This window comes from Carex rostrata, chromosome 3 (genome assembly GCF_964058835.1).
Source record: "Carex rostrata chromosome 3, lpCarRost1.2, whole genome shotgun sequence".
NCBI classification, from domain to species: domain Eukaryota; kingdom Viridiplantae; phylum Streptophyta; class Magnoliopsida; order Poales; family Cyperaceae; genus Carex; species Carex rostrata.
In genome coordinates this window covers 11502751-11521780 of record NC_135920.1, presented here as the reverse complement: position 1 = coordinate 11521780, position 19030 = coordinate 11502751, and the positions used below count along the sequence as shown (strand labels likewise).

General features: G+C 34.3%; 3 protein-coding genes across 3 annotated transcripts; 2 read left to right on the top strand and 1 right to left on the bottom strand.

Moving 5' to 3' along the window:
* The first annotated feature begins 1733 nt into the window (after positions 1 to 1733).
* Positions 1734 to 3768, top strand: LOC144551491 (cytochrome P450 78A9-like). Its single transcript, XM_078299459.1, has 2 exons — positions 1734 to 2788; positions 2888 to 3768. Exons 1-2 carry the CDS (start codon positions 1793 to 1795, stop codon positions 3515 to 3517), a joined length of 1626 nt encoding a protein of 541 aa, XP_078155585.1. The 5' UTR covers positions 1734 to 1792; the 3' UTR covers positions 3518 to 3768.
* A 3175-nt stretch (positions 3769 to 6943) lies between these two features.
* On the top strand, positions 6944 to 12019 carry LTO1 (NAD(P)H dehydrogenase (quinone)s). Its single transcript, XM_078299462.1, has 7 exons — positions 6944 to 7173; positions 7254 to 7497; positions 9429 to 9685; positions 10116 to 10228; positions 10517 to 10664; positions 10905 to 11042; positions 11715 to 12019. The coding sequence occupies exons 1-7, from the start codon at positions 7105 to 7107 to the stop codon at positions 11790 to 11792; spliced, it is 1047 nt and encodes a 348-aa protein (XP_078155588.1). The 5' UTR covers positions 6944 to 7104; the 3' UTR covers positions 11793 to 12019.
* Positions 12020 to 12915: 896 nt separating this feature from the next.
* On the bottom strand, positions 12916 to 15863 carry DPMS1 (Nucleotide-diphospho-sugar transferases superfamily protein). Its single transcript, XM_078299463.1, has 8 exons — positions 15687 to 15863; positions 14962 to 15061; positions 14758 to 14791; positions 14608 to 14684; positions 14489 to 14514; positions 14197 to 14361; positions 13991 to 14105; positions 12916 to 13292 (listed from the first exon to the last, which is right to left on the bottom strand). Exons 1-8 carry the CDS (start codon positions 15815 to 15817, stop codon positions 13188 to 13190), a joined length of 753 nt encoding a protein of 250 aa, XP_078155589.1. The 5' UTR covers positions 15818 to 15863; the 3' UTR covers positions 12916 to 13187.
* Positions 15864 to 19030: the final 3167 nt, after the last annotated feature.

Sequence of the window (19030 nt, the reverse complement as noted above, 5' to 3'; positions counted from 1 at the left end):
ATTGCCAGGAAACCTTCCAGAGTTATAAGACTAATACATGATAAGGTTTCAAAATCTCAGGACCCAATCTCAGAATCTCAATTCCATTCCAAGAAACTGTATAGTAGAATTTTTAATTTCATAATATCCAGAGACATCTGTATATATCCTTTAACATAATGGCACCCTACAAGGTCTAGTAAAAAAAATACATGCTAGTGGTTAAATATTGTTATATCATCAATTAAATATATATCTTGGTTGACAAAAGTTATCCTGGGAGTGCGGGTGCGTTTGGATGAATCAAGGAATAGCTCGGAATAACAGTTATTCTTGGGTTCGGAATAGCCGTTAACACAACATTTCATAGGAATAGCGGAATAGCAGCTAACCTGAGCTATTCCTTTGTTGAGAATAGCATTTTTTTTCATCCAAACGTGTTGAAAGTTGAGAATAGCTCGTCAGAAATAGCAGCTATTCCTGGATTAGTGCTATTCCTGTGTCATCAAACGTAAGAAACTCATTAAGATCTCTTGCACATATTATAATTATTCTTTTTTTTTATTAAACACCTTCCAATTGTTTATATAATCATGTGAAATGCATTACATGAAAGAATCTCCAAGCTGATAGGTTCTTGGCTAATATATATACATGTATATGATTTGTAGTTCAAGCCTATTGCAGATTGTCTAATTTGATAAAATGTATAGGATATGCTTCCCCACCTAATTAGTTTAGATCTAATAAAGATGCTCTAACCGCCAGCTACATGATCCAGTACTTCTAATTTTTAAATTAGAATTCACCTAATCATTTTTGTTTAAATTGGGTTCATTTGCAAAATAGCTCTTCACGTTTTTAATATTTAGATTTGGTACACTAAGTGACTGAATTACTCGATGCAATGATTTATTACTTGTAAAATAAAATATTTATAGTTTATATGTTTCTTAAATTCTTGTTTATATATTATTTTCTAAACATTTTCCCGATGACATATTATATTCCTTTTTTCGGTTAAAATATTGTATCTTTCTTATACTTCCATTATTCATGGTCTCTTGAATAATGGATTTTCTATTTTAATTTTTAAATAAACAAAACATATATACTCTAAAAAAAACTTACAGAACTTCATTAATATCCACATTACATTAATTATTGTTATAATGATATTATTATCATAGTTATATATAAATAAGTTTAACAATTAGGTCGAGTTTTTTACTCAATTTTTTTTTTATAAAATCCATATTTAAAATTTATTGTCAGATTAATCAACATTTAATCCATATATATCTAACCAATTAAATTTTAGATCCGTATATACTCCTAATCAAAAGGAATTAATGCACAATACACTGATAGTTTAATTTTAATAAATACCATTCAGACATTCTTCAGACCATTAAATTAAATCTATTGAGAACTTTTTGTTGTTTATTGTCTTCAATCACATAATACTAATACATACTATTAATAGCGTTGATGATTTTCAATTATTGAGAAACATTAGATGCTACTAAGAATAAGATAACATGGCTCTGGGGATGATTTCTTAATGATGAAAAGTTGAAAACTGAAAAAGAACTATTTAAAATTTTAACTTGTACAACGCTGCAAGTTTTCCGACACTAGTAACCAATTTTTTTTTATAAACACTAGTAACCAATGATTGTATTATTTAATTGATTAGAATCCCTGCAAGCTCTTCTATAAATAGCCGTGTTATCTTCATTCATTCTACTCCTCAGCATCTCATCTTCTTCCTATTTACAACAGCTTTAAAATTAAACACAAAGATCTTTTCATGGATAACACAGTTCAAAGTTGGTGGGTCTTTCCCTTAGCCTTATCTCGAACCCTTGATGCTAACCCCTCTCTCTCTCTTCCTTCCATTACAACCGCTCTTTTTTCATTTGCCACTCTTGCCATCATTACATGGCTTATCACCTCTCTCTTCCACTGGACCCATCCAGGTGGCCCAGCATGGGGAAGGTACTGGAGGGGAAGCAACCCTTCCTCTTACTTGGCCATACCGGGTCCAAGAGGCCTTCCGTTTGTCGGGAGCATGCGCCTCAAGTCGGGGCTTTCTCACCATACACTCAATACCTTAGCTAACAGGCTAGGTGCCAAGAGACTCATGGCTTTCTCTCTAGGCGAGACACGTACCATAGTGTCATCTCACCCTGACGTTGCAAAAGAGATCTTAAACAGCCCGGTTTTTGCCGACCGGCCCATGAACCACTCGGCCTATGGCCTCATGTTTCATCGTTCAATTGGCTTTGCACCATATGGAGTCTATTGGCGCACTTTGCGTAGAATTGCTTCTTGTCATCTATTCTGTCCTAGCCAAATTGAGGTCTCTGCTTGCCACCGTGCATCGATTGCCACTCAGATGACAAGCTATATCCATTCAACTCCCGGCAAAACATTTCAAGCCCGTGGAGTTCTTAGGCGAGCAGCATTGTATTATATCATGCAATCTGTATTCGGGAAGCGGTATGACCTCTGCTCGTCTGATCCTGAGGTTGATCAACTGTTATGGATGGTCGATGAAGGGTACGAGCTTTTAGGCATGAGCAACTGGTCTGACTACTTTCCTCTCCTAGCCGGGTTGGATCTGCAACGCATTAAGTCGCGATGCTCAAACCTCATGCGAAAGGTGAACCAACTTGTGAACTCAATCATTGATGAGCATCGTTCCAATGCTGGCTCGAGGAAAGATCGAGATTTCGTGGATATATTGCTTTCTCTGCAGGAGAGCGAGGGGCTTTCTGACTCTGACATTGCCGCTGTGCTCTGGGTGAGTAATTAAGGATGTCATATTTCAAAATATACTGATTAATTGGTGTAACTTGTAGATAGTTTTCTTAAAAATTTTGCTTTCCATAAAATTTAACAGGAGATGATATTTAGAGGAACCGATGCCATGGCCGTGCAAATGGAATGGACACTCGCTCGCATTGTGCTACACCCAGAAATCCAAGCCAAAGTTCACGCCGAGCTCGACCAAGTTGTAGGGAAATCCAAACCAGTTACGGAATCCAATTCTTCTTCCCTTGTGTATCTACAAGCAGTAATCAAAGAGGTGCTCAGGATGCACCCTCCGGGCCCACTCTTAGCCTGGTGCCGTGAATCAATATCAGACACATTTGTCGATGGCCGCTTCATCCCAGCAGGCACCACTGCTATGATCAACATGTGGGCCATAACCCATGATCAAGAAATCTGGCACAACCCCAATGAGTTCGAACCCGAGCGTTTCATCACTGACTCTAATGGTACTAAATCTGTTGATTTTTCGATCATGGGGACCGACTTGCGTCTGGCTCCCTTTGGTGCCGGGAGGAGAAGCTGTCCAGGTAAGAGCATGGCAGTTGCCTCGGTTGGATATTGGATGGCATCCTTGCTGCATGAGTTTGAGTTGCACCCAGTTCAAGGCAAAGCCGTGGATTTGTCGGAGCTCCTTAGGCTGTCGTGTGAAATGAAAGTGCCACTTGAGGTTACGGTGAGGCCTAGGCTGAGTGCCTAACGGATCTGACTGATTGCATTTGGTGCTCAAGCTGAAGTTCAGTGATGGACATTTATCATTATTTGTACTGCATGCTTGGTGTGTTCCTGTTTGTGCAAAACTACTTAGCTTTAAATATATATATATATATATACTGGCATAAACGTGATTGGTGTAACTATGATTATTTTATATTGTGTTTACTATTGATGTGCTTGACTGCTTTCCAATGTGTAAAAGAACAATGTAAATTTACTGTTTAAGTGTTTATCGTGCTATATATAATTTCAGGAGCATGCTCCCCAAAACCAATTTATGAAATTCTTATTTTGCATGAAGCTGTAGATAGATCAAGGTCTGATGAATTGTATTTGTTAGAAATCATAAAGATTACTTTTGAGCATTGACATGTTCTCAAATAGTGATTTTGTATTTATCTAAAAGCAGTAAAAAAATCGTTCCAAACAAATTTATAAAATTTAGTGTCTAAACATATTTTAATACAAAGATCATGAAAATAAAAATAAAAATGTGAGGGCATGAAAAAAAAGGAGGCATTTTAACCTTACTCTTATTCAATGTGTAAAAACAAAAAAAAACAATGATAATTTTTTTTTTTTAAGGTCAGCTAACAATATATTGATAAAAAATTATTTACATACCTAAGTGAATTTTTCTAATACAACTCCTACACATTAAATAGTAAATAAAACACTAATCGGCACCGTAAATAATCGGTTTTGATCATGAGTACTCATTCTTCCCCTTACAAACCCCCTCTTAACAATTGGAACCCCAAAGAAAAGTTTCTTGTACTGATTCATTAATTAAACTCATCACTTGTTTGTATTCCCGAGAGAAAATCCTTCGATTCCTCTCCTTCCATAGCGTCCACACTCCTACTGCCCAAGCGACATCCCATCGTTTCTTGGCCTCTCCTGAGAGCTCCTGCCTATGCTCCCACCATGCTTCTCTAATTGAGTTGTTGTTTATTGGGACCATAATATTTATGGAGGCAAGGATCCCTCGCCAGAACCTCTTGGCCAGAGTACAATTCTAGAATAAGTGGTCTCGCGTTTCTAACTCATATAAGTCACACATGACGCAGTTCTCACTCACCATACAACCCCTTCTCCTTAGAACTTGTCATGTCAGTAGTTTGTTTTTGATTAGTAGCCAACAAAAAATTCTTACTTTTGTTGGTATTTTTTAGCTTCCACAGCGCCTTTGCGAATCTACACCTAATTCCTTTTCAGTGTATTACCTTGTAAGTAGAGGCTGTAGTGAATTCGGCTCCCCTTGTCCATCTCCATTTGATTTGGTTGTTGACCGCATCTATCTCCACCGAACAAGCAAAAAACTCACGAAATTCCAATAGAGATTTAAGGAAATACAAACCCTGCATGTCGATATCTCTATGGTGTGATATGTCATGTAGCTGTGATAGTGCTTTCGCCCACAATCCATTCGGCTGGTGGTGTAATTTCCATAGCCATTTGATCAGAAGTGCTGCATTTTGATCAGCAATATCAATTATTCCCACTCCTCCCTCTTGTTTGAGTGCACATACTCTTTCCCAGTTTACCAGGCAATTGATCGGTTTGCATTCAACATTACCCTTCCAAAGAAAACTCCTCCTGAGGCGGTCAATATGTTTTATAACCCATTTCGGTAGTCTAAAGGCCAGTGCAAAATGTAGAGGCAGTGCAGATAAAACTGACTTAACCAGTATTAACCTTCCCCCAAAGGATAGTAAATTTGACTTCCAACTAGCTATTCTCTCATGAATTGCTAGGATAATTGACTGAAAGTTCTCCTTTTTTGGCTTCCTAATCGTCAGTGGCAACCCTAAATATTTTATTGGTAGCTGTGATGTCGAACTACCAATGATGCTCTTTATTACCTGTATTGCACCGGTCGGAACTGAAATTGGTACAAAATTACTCTTTTCTCTGTTAATTTTCAACCCCGAAATAGATTCGTAGGTGTTTAGTATCTGTGTTATCACTCTTAGAGTTGTTAGGTGTATCTCTGTGATTATTAGCATGTCGTCCGCATATTGTATGACCTGAGTGGGGATATGAACCTGCGGATGCATAATTGGCTTTGCATTATTGATAAACCAATTCAATGAATCAGCAACAAGTATAAATAATAGCAGTGACAATGGGTCACCCTGCCTCAGACCCCTTTCATGTTTGAAATAAGTTGTGAAGTCTCCATTGCACTTGACCGTCGAGTTCAAAGATCTCAACGCTTGGAGCACCATTGAAAGCCATCTCGGGGGAAACCCTTTTTTTCATAAGTAGGTTGGTGAGGAAACACCAATCCACCATGTCAAATGCCTTTTCAAAATCAACCTTGTATAGTACCCCGGTATTTTTTGCGAACCTGCCTTCTATAACAATGATAAAATCTAATCTAATACATAGTTTGAATACTGGTCACATTTCTAACAAATTATAAATGAGTTCCACAGATACTAATAAATCAAAGAGCTGAAAACTACAACTAATTACAGCCTTCTTCAGTATCTATAATTCTATATATGTAAAAACGGGCATTAGTACTATATATAGATCGTGCCAGTATATATTATATATTTTTTTTCATTTGTTTGGAATCGGAATTGGCAAAGATAGATCCAATTTTTGAACCTAACCATATTATAAAATATGCGAATGTTATCATGGATTAACAACAACCACGCTCGTGTAGTACTAATAAAATTTGCTAGATTCCATATGGTGATTCAACTTGGTAAACTTTAGCCGACAATGAAGTCATATGTAGGCCTTATGTTGTTGTATAAGAAAAATATGAACCATCTTTTGTTGCTTTTTATATACTACTGTTTATTTTTTACTGGATCAGTTGGCGTTTTGTTTGTATTAAATTAATTAAAAGGCATACAGTGTATCCGGCCCTTACAAAGTAGGCAATTTGGTTACTTTTGGACCTACTTTTATTTTGTTTACATTCACCTTTTCATTACAAATCTAAGTATTTAATGGTACGCCTTCCTTACAATCATAAAATTAAGAAGATGGCTATTTTAATGAAAGATTTGAACCTTTTCCACTTTCAAGTTTTGCTGATGTTTTAAATTACAAAAATAAAGATAATGTACAGTCCCCAAAACAAAACACAGAATCTCGGATTACAGAAATAAGGCCCATTTTACCCGATATTAATTTTACTAAGATATCAGAAGAACTCGTACATAGGCCTCCTTTTTTTAATGATTCCCAAAGCCTATTACGGCCTGGAAGAAACATGATGTATTGATGTGTTTTTTATTCCCCCTCCCTATCCTCTGATGTAACAGAATATTTCTGTTTAGAGAAAGACCGTCCGATCAGAAACCGGGAAAAATCCATCCCTTTAATATTCGTGCGGATTCTGATTGGACGGTCCATTCTTAATCAGAAATATTATGTTACCTTAGTGATATGAATTCCTTCCGCTCTTTCATCCAGCGCCGGTGTAGCATCAGATTTTCAGTAATTTACTTCTTCACCGATACCTGTCGAGAAGAGAGAATTACTACGACTTTTTGTTTGGAGAGGAAGTGAAAAGTAAATTATCTTTCTCGCGCGCACGAAACCATGGCGGGGGTCTCATCTGTTCTCTCCATCTGCCGCGTGTCTCCGTTTACCTCCCATCTTCGCTTCAAGGTTATTACCTCTTTCTACCACTCTCATCTCTTCGCAGCGATTAATTCTCTCTATTTAATTGCAATTTCTGTCATATTCAGAGATTTGCGGGGTTACGGTTCAAATGTGAAGCGGGGTCTTCGCCCCAGATGGATTCTGATTCGACACAGAAGGGTTCTCTCTCTGGCATTTCGCCATACACCTTATCTGCGGGATTGGCTGGTCTTGGTTTACTTGAGACAGGATATCTTAGTTATCTAAAGCTCACCGGTTCCAATGCATTTTGCCCAATTGGAGGTGGGAACTGTGCTGATGTACTCAATAGTGACTACTCCCTTGTTTTTGGTAATTACCTTTTGACTTTATCTCCTCTTATTTACTCTAAAGTGTGCTTCTCTTTGCAAAATTGATTGGACTTCAAAAGGATAAAGGCAACTCATTGGTGCTTTTGTCAGTTCATATCCAGTCAAATTTGGACTCTTTCAGTGTGATTATATTTTAATCGGTGCCATAGCTTAATTAATTAGCATTTGGTTTTTGTTATAGTTATAACTTAATGTTAGTGCCAAACCAGTGTCGACCAATAGCTCATGGTGGTATCACTTATTTGTATCAAAGCCACAAAGAAATGTTATAGTTTTTTCTTGTTAGTTATGAAAGGTGCCACTTTGCACTTTATTCAGTTGATCCAGCTAGCCCACCAAAGAAAAGCCTATTAACTTTGATAAAGAAAAATGCAATAGATAAAGTCCTAATGATGTATTTGTTTTCCTTTTTCTGATTTTTGTAATAAATTTGTCATTTGGTTGAGTTTTGACATGGCCTGCACCATGTCAGATTTAGAATATTCTTGCTTTCTTAGGTAGTGTCTTCTATTTTATTTTAGATGCATCATCCTTGTTCATGAACTTAATAAATCACATAACTTTTAGATAGTGATTGGGCAACTAAGTCTCTTTTCCTTATTTACAATCCCGTTGTTACCTCCAGGAAGCTTTTGGTATATTTTTCACCAGGTTTTGGAAATTTTGATATGCTTATTTTCTTTGGCCATTTGTCTCTACGTTAACTGCAGGAAATCAAAATAACTTACTCTGTTCTCTCTTATAGTTTAAGGGGTTGCCCTATTTCTATATTTTGATTTAATTTACTATCTCCTGTTTCTTGTGTGCCAGCAGAAATCTTTTCAGTAGGTCTATGCCCAAGTGGATAACTAAAAATTTGTCTTCTGAATAAAAGAATGCATAATTTAATACCAAATGCATTTCTGGACCACGTGGTTTGGTTTCCAAGCAACACGTCTTCAAAATTTGATCACTGCTGATATGTCCTTTTTGTTTGCCATGACATTGTTTTAGCTACCTTTCTAGTCGTCATGCTTAACTCTAGTGGTATCTAGTTAGAGAAATGATTATATAATGAGGAACTTGTACCAGTCAAATAACGCTAGAACAAAGATGTTACAGTAGACATTTAATTTTGTTGGAATCGATACCAATTCAGACATGACAGGCAGCCGAGAAGTTTTACAGTAGACATCAAATTTATACATAACTCATTTCCTAGGGTAAATACTGCAGATCAGTCATCTATATCTCATATTTCAAATTGGCCACTCAATGAAACAACTTTGATTTGAGTCACTTGACCACTCTATTTAATTGGGCTACTCCATTTATTTGAAAGCTGAAAGGTAAATTGATATCTGTAATTAATCAAATTATATTAGTATATTGAATTCTCACAAAACTCTTCTTGACAAGGAGAATTTACTTAAACATAAATAAATTGTCTGTTAAAATTTGCTACATTCCCAATTCAAATCAATGTGCTTACAGAAGTCAAGAAGCTAAATGCTTCCCAGCCTCATAGATGAGATGTACAATAGGAAAAAATATTGCTTCATAAAACAAACTTTTTCAGAGTCTAGTTGTTTCATAATTGATATATCAAGTCATGCCGTTTTGCTTATATTTTGAATCCGAAACAAATGTAGTGACCTGATAGGAACAAAATGAAAATGTGGGGCTGATGCAAATTAAAGTTAATTTCGAAACAATGAGATGTACTTCAGTGATCTCTGGTGAAATTTACTCTTTTTTTCTCACTAGTTTGTTGCTGGTATTTGACCTATTGTTCTGCTATCTTTCTTCAATTATAATAGTCATTTGTTTTGAGTGTTTATGATTTCTTTATATTAGTCCGATCTCAGAGTCTGATTCTGTTTTAACAGAACAATGAGCTGACTATAGTACCAACTTCTTTTTAATTTCTAGGTATCCCCCTTCCATTTGTTGGAACGGTTGCATACACTGCAGTTACACTACTTTCTCTGCAACAATTGGGAATATTTTCTATCCCTGGAATCAACAAAACTGATGGTCGGTTACTCCTGATTGGGACCACCACATCGATGGCAACTGCAAGTGCCTATTTCTTGTACCTATTAAGTACGAAATTTGCAGGAACAAGTTGTTCATACTGTCTCACATCAGCCATTCTATCATTTACCCTATTCTTCATTACTCTTAAGGTACTTATCAAAGAAGTATATGAGAAATAAACCCAGTATTCACAGTATTCGCAAATAACACTCAGTAACATCTGACATATTTTGAGGTGTTTGTAAGTTAACTGGCAACTATCAAAACTAATGTTAGATCAAGCATAAAATGAATACATTGCCCAAAACTTCATTTATAATTCATATATTTTTCTGACCCAATATATTGATCATCCTGGTCTCATTTTGAATCCAGTTCTGAGGAAATTTGACTGCTAGTCAGTTGGTATTGTGGATTTGACTGTAGTTGGGGATTATGATTATTATTTGTAGAATAACTTAATATCAGTTGTTGTTTGCAATAATAACCCACTATCTATTTCCTTAAAGTGCATTTATTTTTTTAAGTTGGGAATTCTAGGAAGTAATAATAAAGTATGTGCTTACCAAATAATTAAAGGACTATGGACTGGAGAAAATCGGAAAGTTGCTTGGGCTGCAGTTGGCTATTGCTGGTGTTGTTATTGCTTCTTTGACCAGCACATATTCATCAATTGTTCCTCAATCACAAAGGTGACATAATATTAGCATAGAAATAGATTCATCATTGATTTGGATACAGTACTGGTATGCATGACCTAACAGCACAATCAAGATATCAAGTATTAACCGTATCTTAATTTCATGGTATTATCATATTTACTCTCATTTTTTTGTCCTTTCATCTGAATGTTTTTATTTGTAACCATGACTTGGACTGGTTGAGGCTTACTATCAGATGCACACCACAAAAGCCACTATTGATACCGGTTTCTAATATCTTAATGATTACTATGCATTCATTTTTGGGACTTTGTGCAGTGCAGAGCAAGTCACCTTGGAACGGTATGAAACTGAAATAACTAAAGAGTCAACACCATTTACAATTGCTCTGGCAAAACACTTGCAGTCCATTGGTGCCAAGATGTATGGGGCATTTTGGTGTTCCCATTGCCACGAACAGAAGGAGGTTAGCTGGTCTGTTTTAGTTCAATATGAATTAATAAAAAATAAAAAAAATAAAAAAAAAACTGTGGCTCTGAAAGTCCATAGTTTTTCTCTAGCCAAACAGGTTCTATTTGTATACAAGGTGATGTGAAACTTGCGAAGCTGACATAGAGATAAACAGATAATTGAAGCATATGAAAAATAATTACAAAGCTATTTGATGATATAGGTACACTAAAATATGTATTTTACTCTGTGACAGATGTTTGGAAAAGAGGCCATGAAAATATTGGACTATGTGGAGTGCTTTCCTAATGGAGCTGGCAAAGGAAGAACAATGTCTCTTGACTGTGCTGTTGTCGGAATTGAGGGTTTTCCTACATGGGTCATAAAAGATCAGGTATTGAATTTTACAAATTACAACAACTAATAAATCATAATTATAAGTAACACCCACTTATTTCCAAATAGAACTGTACCAGTTTGGGTGATTAAAAGATTATGAAAACCCATTAAAATAAAGATAAATGAGCAAATCATGACTGAATTTCCCCAGTCGACCGAAGTTTATCAGAACCTGTCATGAATTAATAGTTGGAATTTGGAAATTAAATTATTATGTACTTTGCTGGTTATTTTTTTATATTTTTAGTTAGAGAAAAGATTATCATAATTAGGTGTAAGTCAAACTTGTAAAATTTAATAGTACCTTTCATCACTATAGTGTGACAGCTTAGTACCTTTTCTAATGAGGCTCGCAGTTTTTCATGTTAGCTGCAGTATGAGAAATACCAGAATACATTTCCAGGGTAGCGTTGTTTGCCATTATCTTAATTTCATGCATCAGTTTGATTTTAGTGACCCTCAATTACACCTAGTGCACCTTTAAAAGACTAAAAAAATTAGCTGAAACTGTTTTAGCTATATCAACCAAAAGTTGAAAATGAGGTAAATTAGATAAGTCAACAAGTATAGCAAGGAGATATTTACAAAAGTAGACTACTTTATATGCATTGAGTTTTCTTTACTATTTTTTTTTTTAAATTATACTTCTATTGGCATTCTGTTGTAGGTTCTGAGCGGTGAACAGGATCTTTCTACTCTATCTGAGGCATCTGGTTTCATTTATCAAGACAACAAGCCTTCTTAATTATCTGAAAAGGATAGACCAGAAGATTTTTTAGTTTGTGAAAGAGGCATCGTGAAATTGTGGCAGTTGAGAATTAGCTAAAGTAAAAGACTTCGACAAAGAGCTAATACAATTATAGTATGTACATATATTAGATGGATTTCTCATGTCAATTTTCAAACCCCTGATGTAAATGAATTTTGAAGAATTATAAATTGAAGCTATCCTGGTTCAAAGGTGGTTTATACTGTATTCCTTGGTTCCCAGTGATAGTCTCATTTTATTGTCATCCTTCCCTTCCAACAAATATAACATGTGTTTGTTGAGCCGTGCGCTTGATGGAAATGAGGCAATAAGGCCAATCGTGTGTTTATGAACCCAGGGAGATCTTTCCTTGTGAAATCAGTTTAAAGTAAACATTGCTAAAAGCATTAAAAATTTGCCTTATTAATAGTTTACTCGTTAAGAAAACACTTTCATAGGAAATCTTTTATTTTCAATTATCATTAGTGGCTATGATACTATGCATGGTACATAATGGTTCGTACTATGGATCAATATTTCTATTTGTAAAGTCCAAACAATTTGATCTGAACCATTTAACATGATCTCTGTAAAAAAATGTACTTGTAGCTCAAATTTTGCATTTTTTGTTTTTTTTTACCATTTTTTTAGATAGGCAGAAAATCACTTTGATCTAAAAAAATGGAGGCATTTAAACCCCCCTAAAACAATTAGTATAAGTTTCTAAAAAAATGTATTTTTAGTCTGAAATACATTTCATACGGAGATCACATTGAGCAATTCAAATCCACTATTTGGACTATGAAAACATACGGAGATCACATTGAGCAGTTCAAATCCACTATTTGGACTATGAAAACAAAAATATAGATTCATAGTTGTATAGCAAACGATCTTTCCATGAATTCCAAAAGCTTGATTCTTGCAAATAGAATATAAAAAGCAACATCACCAGAGCAACCAAAAGTCACACGTCATGTATATAAAAGTTAGCAAGAACAACCATATCCAACAGAAACACACAAGAAACTGCAGCAGCTTCAGTTGAGTTTTCAACAAATATTAAATCTCAAAAAAAAAATGTATTCCAAACAACATCCATGACAACACTCCACAAAAATGAGACAGTCAAGTACAATCTCATTAACATCCATTATCAATTTGATTTGTTTGTTTACATGAAATCAGGTGGTATTTCTCTCATTCTACCATACCTAAATCCCTACTGATCAGTTATCACCACAACCAATAAAAAAGCAAAAATTTTAGGTAAACTCTCTGCCAAATTACAAGTTGAACCAAAAGACGCAGTCAACCTTCGTCCGAGAGGCCAAAAACTCTGACGGAAATTGTTTAAATACTTCATGAAGGATCACATAATGTGGCTTCTCATTATGTAGTGAACAAAAGATATACAAGGCCTTTCAAGTATTCTACTATTTCAGACCCTCCAAGTTTTGAGCTTCCAAACACTCTGTCAACAAAAGTTATTGGAACCTGTAAAAGAACACAAAAGACACCAAAAATAAAAACATGTGAATAAGTAGTATGGTTAAAATCATCCTAATAACGGGAGGTATGTTGCACCATTCATTCCGTATATGCATGCAGAATTTTGTCTGGTAACCTGAAGTTTCTACAAGTTTCAGCACGGCAGAACCGGAAAGGTACTGAACCCTCGCTTAGAATTTAGTGTGATTACACCTCGATTAACTGAAGCTCAGATTGACCAAATCATTTTAGGCTTGAGTACAGTGTGTGGTGCAAAGGATGTATCCAATGGAATTTTTGGAAATTCAATTTACCCAAAACTTTAAATAATAGAAGGCATATGTATCAATTATTCAGTTTCTATAATGCAACTTTTGAAAGTTAATAGCCAATTACAAATATGATTCACATCTATTGTAAAATAGCTTTTATTGAATATTGTTATATTAAGTTCTAGTTATGCTTATGTATGGTGCAATTAAGTCTAATCCGTCTCCAATTTAAATTGTCCTCAGTTTAGCAATAAGAAAAGGCAAAAGAAGTAGTATTATTAAACAGAGTATCAAGTACTTTGTGACCAATAGACCAAAAGGTACACGAACCAATATTGTAAATCCTTTAATATACTATATATTAAATACTGAAAAAGAATATCTACAAAATGTCAAAAAAAAGCATAATACTATAAAAACACTAGTAATTACCTCTTCAACCCGGTAGCCCTTCCTTGTAGCTCTAACAATCATCTCCATCTGAAACACATAACCTTTGCTAACGCATGAGGTGACTAAATCCTCCAGGACAGACCTTTCGTACAGTCTATGCAAAACAATGGAGTAAATTGACATACTAGAAGCAACTAAAAATATATAGTATGAAGAACTAATATAACTGAAATTATGTTCTGTACCTAAAAGATCCAGTCAAATCAGAAACACCCGGCCAAAGAAGAGTCTGTGCAAGTACATTAGCGCCCCTACTTGTCAATTTGCGCATGAGGTTCCAACCATGTACACCTCCATTTTTGACATACCGGGTCCCAGTTACTATGTTTGCACCTGTTTCCTTTTGTTTCCTGCTTAGTTTAGGCATGAGTAAGCACAAGGAAAGAGACAAGACTTGATCTACTGTTCAAAAGACAATGTGAGCTGGGAGGGTCACATTAGTAATAGAACTTATAAAAGAACTCTGAAATTTCATACCTTATGAAGCTAGGCAAGTATTTTGGCTGCAAACAAATAAAAACAATAATGATAATGAACGACTATGTTTGGTAGAGAGAGAGATTAATTAACCTAAAAAGGGATAAATTGAAAATTACATGGTGAGAAAGATCAGCATCCATGATGACAACAAAATCGCCTCTGGCATGCTTCAGCCCATGAGCATAGGCAGTCCCTGCATATTATACAACATTAATTTCAATTCAATACATCCAATTTGAAAAGAAATTCGAGAGAACAAACTTTACCTAGGCCAAGCTTCCTTGGTCTTGCCCTTAGCAACTGGTGTTATTGAAAAAAATCAGAAATCAAACTATATTAGGCATCCCATAACAAAAAAAGGAGCTATATAGCATGGACATTAGTAGCAAAAAAGCTGGTATTGTACAGTCATGTATTAACCCGAGAAGATTCAAGAACCCAGGTTATTATGACATAATCAAGTCACATACAATGCGATCTTCTCCGTAGACTTGTTGCAGCTGCTTAACAATATCCTGAGTTCCATCTGGGCTTCCATCATCCACGACAATTACTTCAAATTCAACATCCCTAAAAGAGATAAATATAAATCTTAATCCTTATCATGTTTTGAAAGTAAATGACCCGTCCCTTTGTCTGCCAAAATTCCACCCATTGAAAATGTGAACAGATGGACCAATAATATCAGTAGTATAATTCATATTACAAGTCTATGCTTACCAGGGTTTCAAGTAATCCAATCTGGAAGTGGTTTAAAGTACTTTTATTCTCTTTATGTTACAGTAGGGGCTATGTCACATCTCTTTTATAAAATTATAAAATTACTTCCTCTAGTTGAATATAATCTTGCAACTCTTACTTCTGGAGTATAACCTTTATCAAACTCAAGCAAGACTGCAAGAGTGATATATTTAAAACAAAAAAGTTAGCAAATTTTCACTTGCAGGGTTCAAACACACCCGATTTCATCTCAAATGCTTACTACTCTACTAAAATCTATCCCCGGATAAAAGGAAATTAAATGTCTAAAAGTATCGTATCAAAGTGAATAATGCAAAGCAAATTTCAGGGGCTACCGAATTAGAATAACAAGTAGATCTGCGATCACAAATACACTCCTTCTCTTTAAATTAACACAATTTAAACTAGAAATGAAATTTTTGCATAAAAAAAGAAAAAAAGAGTTAGAACATACCGAAGGTGCTTGAAAATCAGATAGATAATAAGTGCTATGTTGAGGCGTTCGTTGTAAGTGGGAACAATGATACTATACTTAACCTCCTTCTCTTTCCCCTTTGTTTGAAGCTCGTCTTTTCTCTCCTCCATGCTGCTTCAGACGAGATCTCCAATGGCGATTCGCTCCTGCTGCCGACCATACATTCAGCTTTCTCTGGAATATATTCTACAAGTGGTTTCGTACAATTATGGGCCTGAGTTATTTCGGGCTTCATGATTAACGAAGCCCATTAGGTAATATGGCCGAGCGGATTGATATACCGACAGGTATTGATCAAACTCTCTTCATTTTTTTGTTTTATTTTTTAGATGCAGGTACTTAAATAAGATAAAACTAAAACATGAATCAGATATTATAAAGGGAAAATTTCACCGGAGCTCACTAAATTTTGTAATTTGTCACGAACTGATTACTTAACTTTAATTTATTCTAACCAAGACACTCAACTTTTTATTTGTCCCAAATTAGTTACTCAATAACTTTTTTGTCTAAAATGCTAACGGAATATGTCTATTCTGTTCAAGATGTTAAAGGAATATGCCTATTTCGTCCAAGATGCTAATGGAATATGTCCATTCCATCCGAAATTTTAACGGAATGAATATATTTCATCTAAAATACTAACATAATAAGTATATTCTATCAAAATGAAAAGTTGAGTGATTTGATTGAAATAAATCAAAGTTGAGTGATCAATTCATGATAAATTTCAAAGTTTAATGAAAAAATTTCCCTATTATAAATATGCATATGAATAAAATATAAATTATATTTAGAATATTCCTTAGTCCTCTAGTCCTAAGGAGGATATGCTGCATGGGTACACTGACTCCTGGCTTTTAAAGTGAAGCGAGCACAGTTTGAGAAACGTGTGCTTAATTTTATGTGCTTTTTCAAAGATTTTGTTGAATTGTCATCTCTCACCCTTGTAATTCATCAATTCTCTTTTGAAGTTTGAACAACTACTTGGGATTGTTTCATGTGACGAGAGATTGGACATTGATTCTATAGAGCTCACAAATCTCAATTATAATAGCATGAGTAAAGTATTATAGAAGTTTTTCAATTGTCCATGACTAGAAATTGGAGTTTGTACGATATTGGAAATTTTAATGGCAAAGGAAACTTCAATTTTTGTAGTGAGTGGTTTCGATAACAGTTATAACATAACCCATATAAAATATGGCAAAGGCTTCTATGGACATAAGGACCTATTTGTAAAATGAACATATTTTTATTTTCAAAGTTCAAACAGTCAATCCGAACCGTTCATCTTGTTCTCCATATTAATATGTGCTTGGAGACCAAATTTTACATTTTTCTGATTTTTTTTACTATTTATTAAGATTGGTACAAAATTCAATGGTCTGAATTTGATATTTTTTGTACCCATCTTAATAAATAGTAAAAAAAATCAGAAAAATGTAAAATTTGGTCTCCAAGCACATATTAATATGTAGAACAAGATGAACGGTTCGGATCGACTGTTTGAACTTTGAAAATAAAAAGAGTGTTCATTTTACAAATAGATCCTTATGTCCATAGAAGCATCACTCATAAAATATTGAGTAGAACTAGGGTGGAACTTGGTGAACTCAAGTCTAAAACTCATCGAATCGGCTTTAAACGATAAATCTGAGTCGTTGAAACCCGCCTACTTTACTAGTGATGCGTCTACATGTAAAAAAAAAAAATTTTGCATAGAATCAAGTCACAAACGGTCAAAATATGTTCAAAAAATGAATGCATTAAAATTAATTTATTAACCTTCTAATTTTGACCGCTGACTTTATATCAAAATATGTTTTAAATTTTCACATGTTGACACATCACTCGTAAGGTATGCGGATTTTAACGGTTCAAATTCGTCATTTGAAGCCGATTTGATGGATTTTAGACTTGAGTTCATCAAGAGACTTGGTGAACTCAAGAACACACTAGTTCTAATCTAAAATATTTATTATATATATGTGTGAATATTAATTCTTTTTAGCACAAGCAATATTATTTTGAATTATGTAAATTACAAGTGCAGCAATGATAATCAAGCTTTGTTAACAAACTATTATTAACGTTTTAATCAGTAACTCCCTAATCCTTTTTTTTCAACTGTACTGGCGAACCATCTCCATACGAAAATGTACAATTGGAGGCTAAATTTTACATTTTTTAAGTTCATTTGTGTTTTCCCCTTTTTTTTTTCTTAGGGATGCCTCTTTAATAAATTTTTTTGTTTACAATATGCTAAAATCAATGTTTTTTTTTTCATTTAATACTATTTACTCTCTTCTGCAAATTTATTATGCTTACCCCATTTTAGAAAAAAAAACTCTCTCTCTCCTAATCCCTGTACGAAAAGAAGGCTTTTTGTCTCCTAGTAATTTTTTGCACATAACCCTACAAATTTTTGATTATCAATATATTTTTACAATCAAAATGTTGGACGTTGTGATTTAATTCTTTTAAATTATTTATACTTTGATCCGTGAATATATCATCATAGAGAAACTCCGAATATATGTTCAGTCAAATTTTTACATTATAAAAATTTGGTTGATTTTTTCTCAAACTTTTATTTATTAAATTTTAATTAAATTATTTAAATCCCTCATCAGTTAAATATCGAAAAACAATCCAAAAATATTCATTTAATTTAGTCTTGATGTTCACCTTACGGTCCTTACCTAACTTTTGTTCAATTAAGTTTGGCCTAATGTTTTAGATAAGATGAACATCTTAAATGAAACCTTTTTATGTTCACCATAATTAACTCCAGAGGCGGATCTAAGCTAATTATGTTTAGACGGTGCTAAGTCATTTCATTATTTTGAAATTTTTAATAAAATATGTTGAAATTAAACTGATTTGTTTTTTTATTTCTTTGAAATTTTTATATAGTTAAGTCTTCCTCGTAAAGTGTTAAATGTGTATTTCTAATCTAGTGGTTAAAATTATATTTTGTACTTTGAAGGTCTTGTTCAGATTTCACTAGCCACAAACTAATAATTATACATTTTAAATTTGATCCCTTAACTAATTTTCTAGTTCCGCCACTGCCAAACTGTATTGTTTAGTGTTAATACTTTCATATTCACTATACCCCGAAAATTTTTATAAAATTTAACATTTTGCATTCAAATTCGGAAAATTTTAAAATCTGCTCAATCAGGAAAATAATTCTCTAGATCCAGTGGCGCTTAGATTAATGTGGATCTGGAGAATAATTCTCCGGATTTGAGTTTCTGAAGAATAATTTTCCATATTGTGTAATTTTTTTTAATTAAAATGGATGATGTTACGAG

Bases quoted from the DNA above. Each gene is read 5' to 3' on its own strand.
- LOC144551491 (XM_078299459.1), top strand. From the start codon at position 1,793: ATGGATAACACAGTTCAAAGTTGGTGGGTCTTTCCCTTAGCCTTATCT. The intron at 2,789-2,887 runs GTGAGTAATTAA...AAAATTTAACAG, and splicing joins ACATTGCCGCTGTGCTCTGG to GAGATGATATTTAGAGGAAC.
- LTO1 (XM_078299462.1), top strand. From the start codon at position 7,105: ATGGCGGGGGTCTCATCTGTTCTCTCCATCTGCCGCGTGTCTCCGTTT. The intron at 9,686-10,115 runs GTACTTATCAAA...AAATAATTAAAG, and splicing joins TATTCTTCATTACTCTTAAG to GACTATGGACTGGAGAAAAT. The intron at 10,665-10,904 runs GTTAGCTGGTCT...ACTCTGTGACAG, and splicing joins ATTGCCACGAACAGAAGGAG to ATGTTTGGAAAAGAGGCCAT.
- DPMS1 (XM_078299463.1), bottom strand. From the start codon at position 15,817: ATGGAGGAGAGAAAAGACGAGCTTCAAACAAAGGGGAAAGAGAAGGAG. The intron at 15,062-15,686 runs GTATGTTCTAAC...TATCTCTTTTAG, and splicing joins CTGATTTTCAAGCACCTTCG to GGATGTTGAATTTGAAGTAA. The intron at 14,515-14,607 runs GTAATTTTCAAT...ATTTGTTTGCAG, and splicing joins ATGCTGATCTTTCTCACCAT to CCAAAATACTTGCCTAGCTT.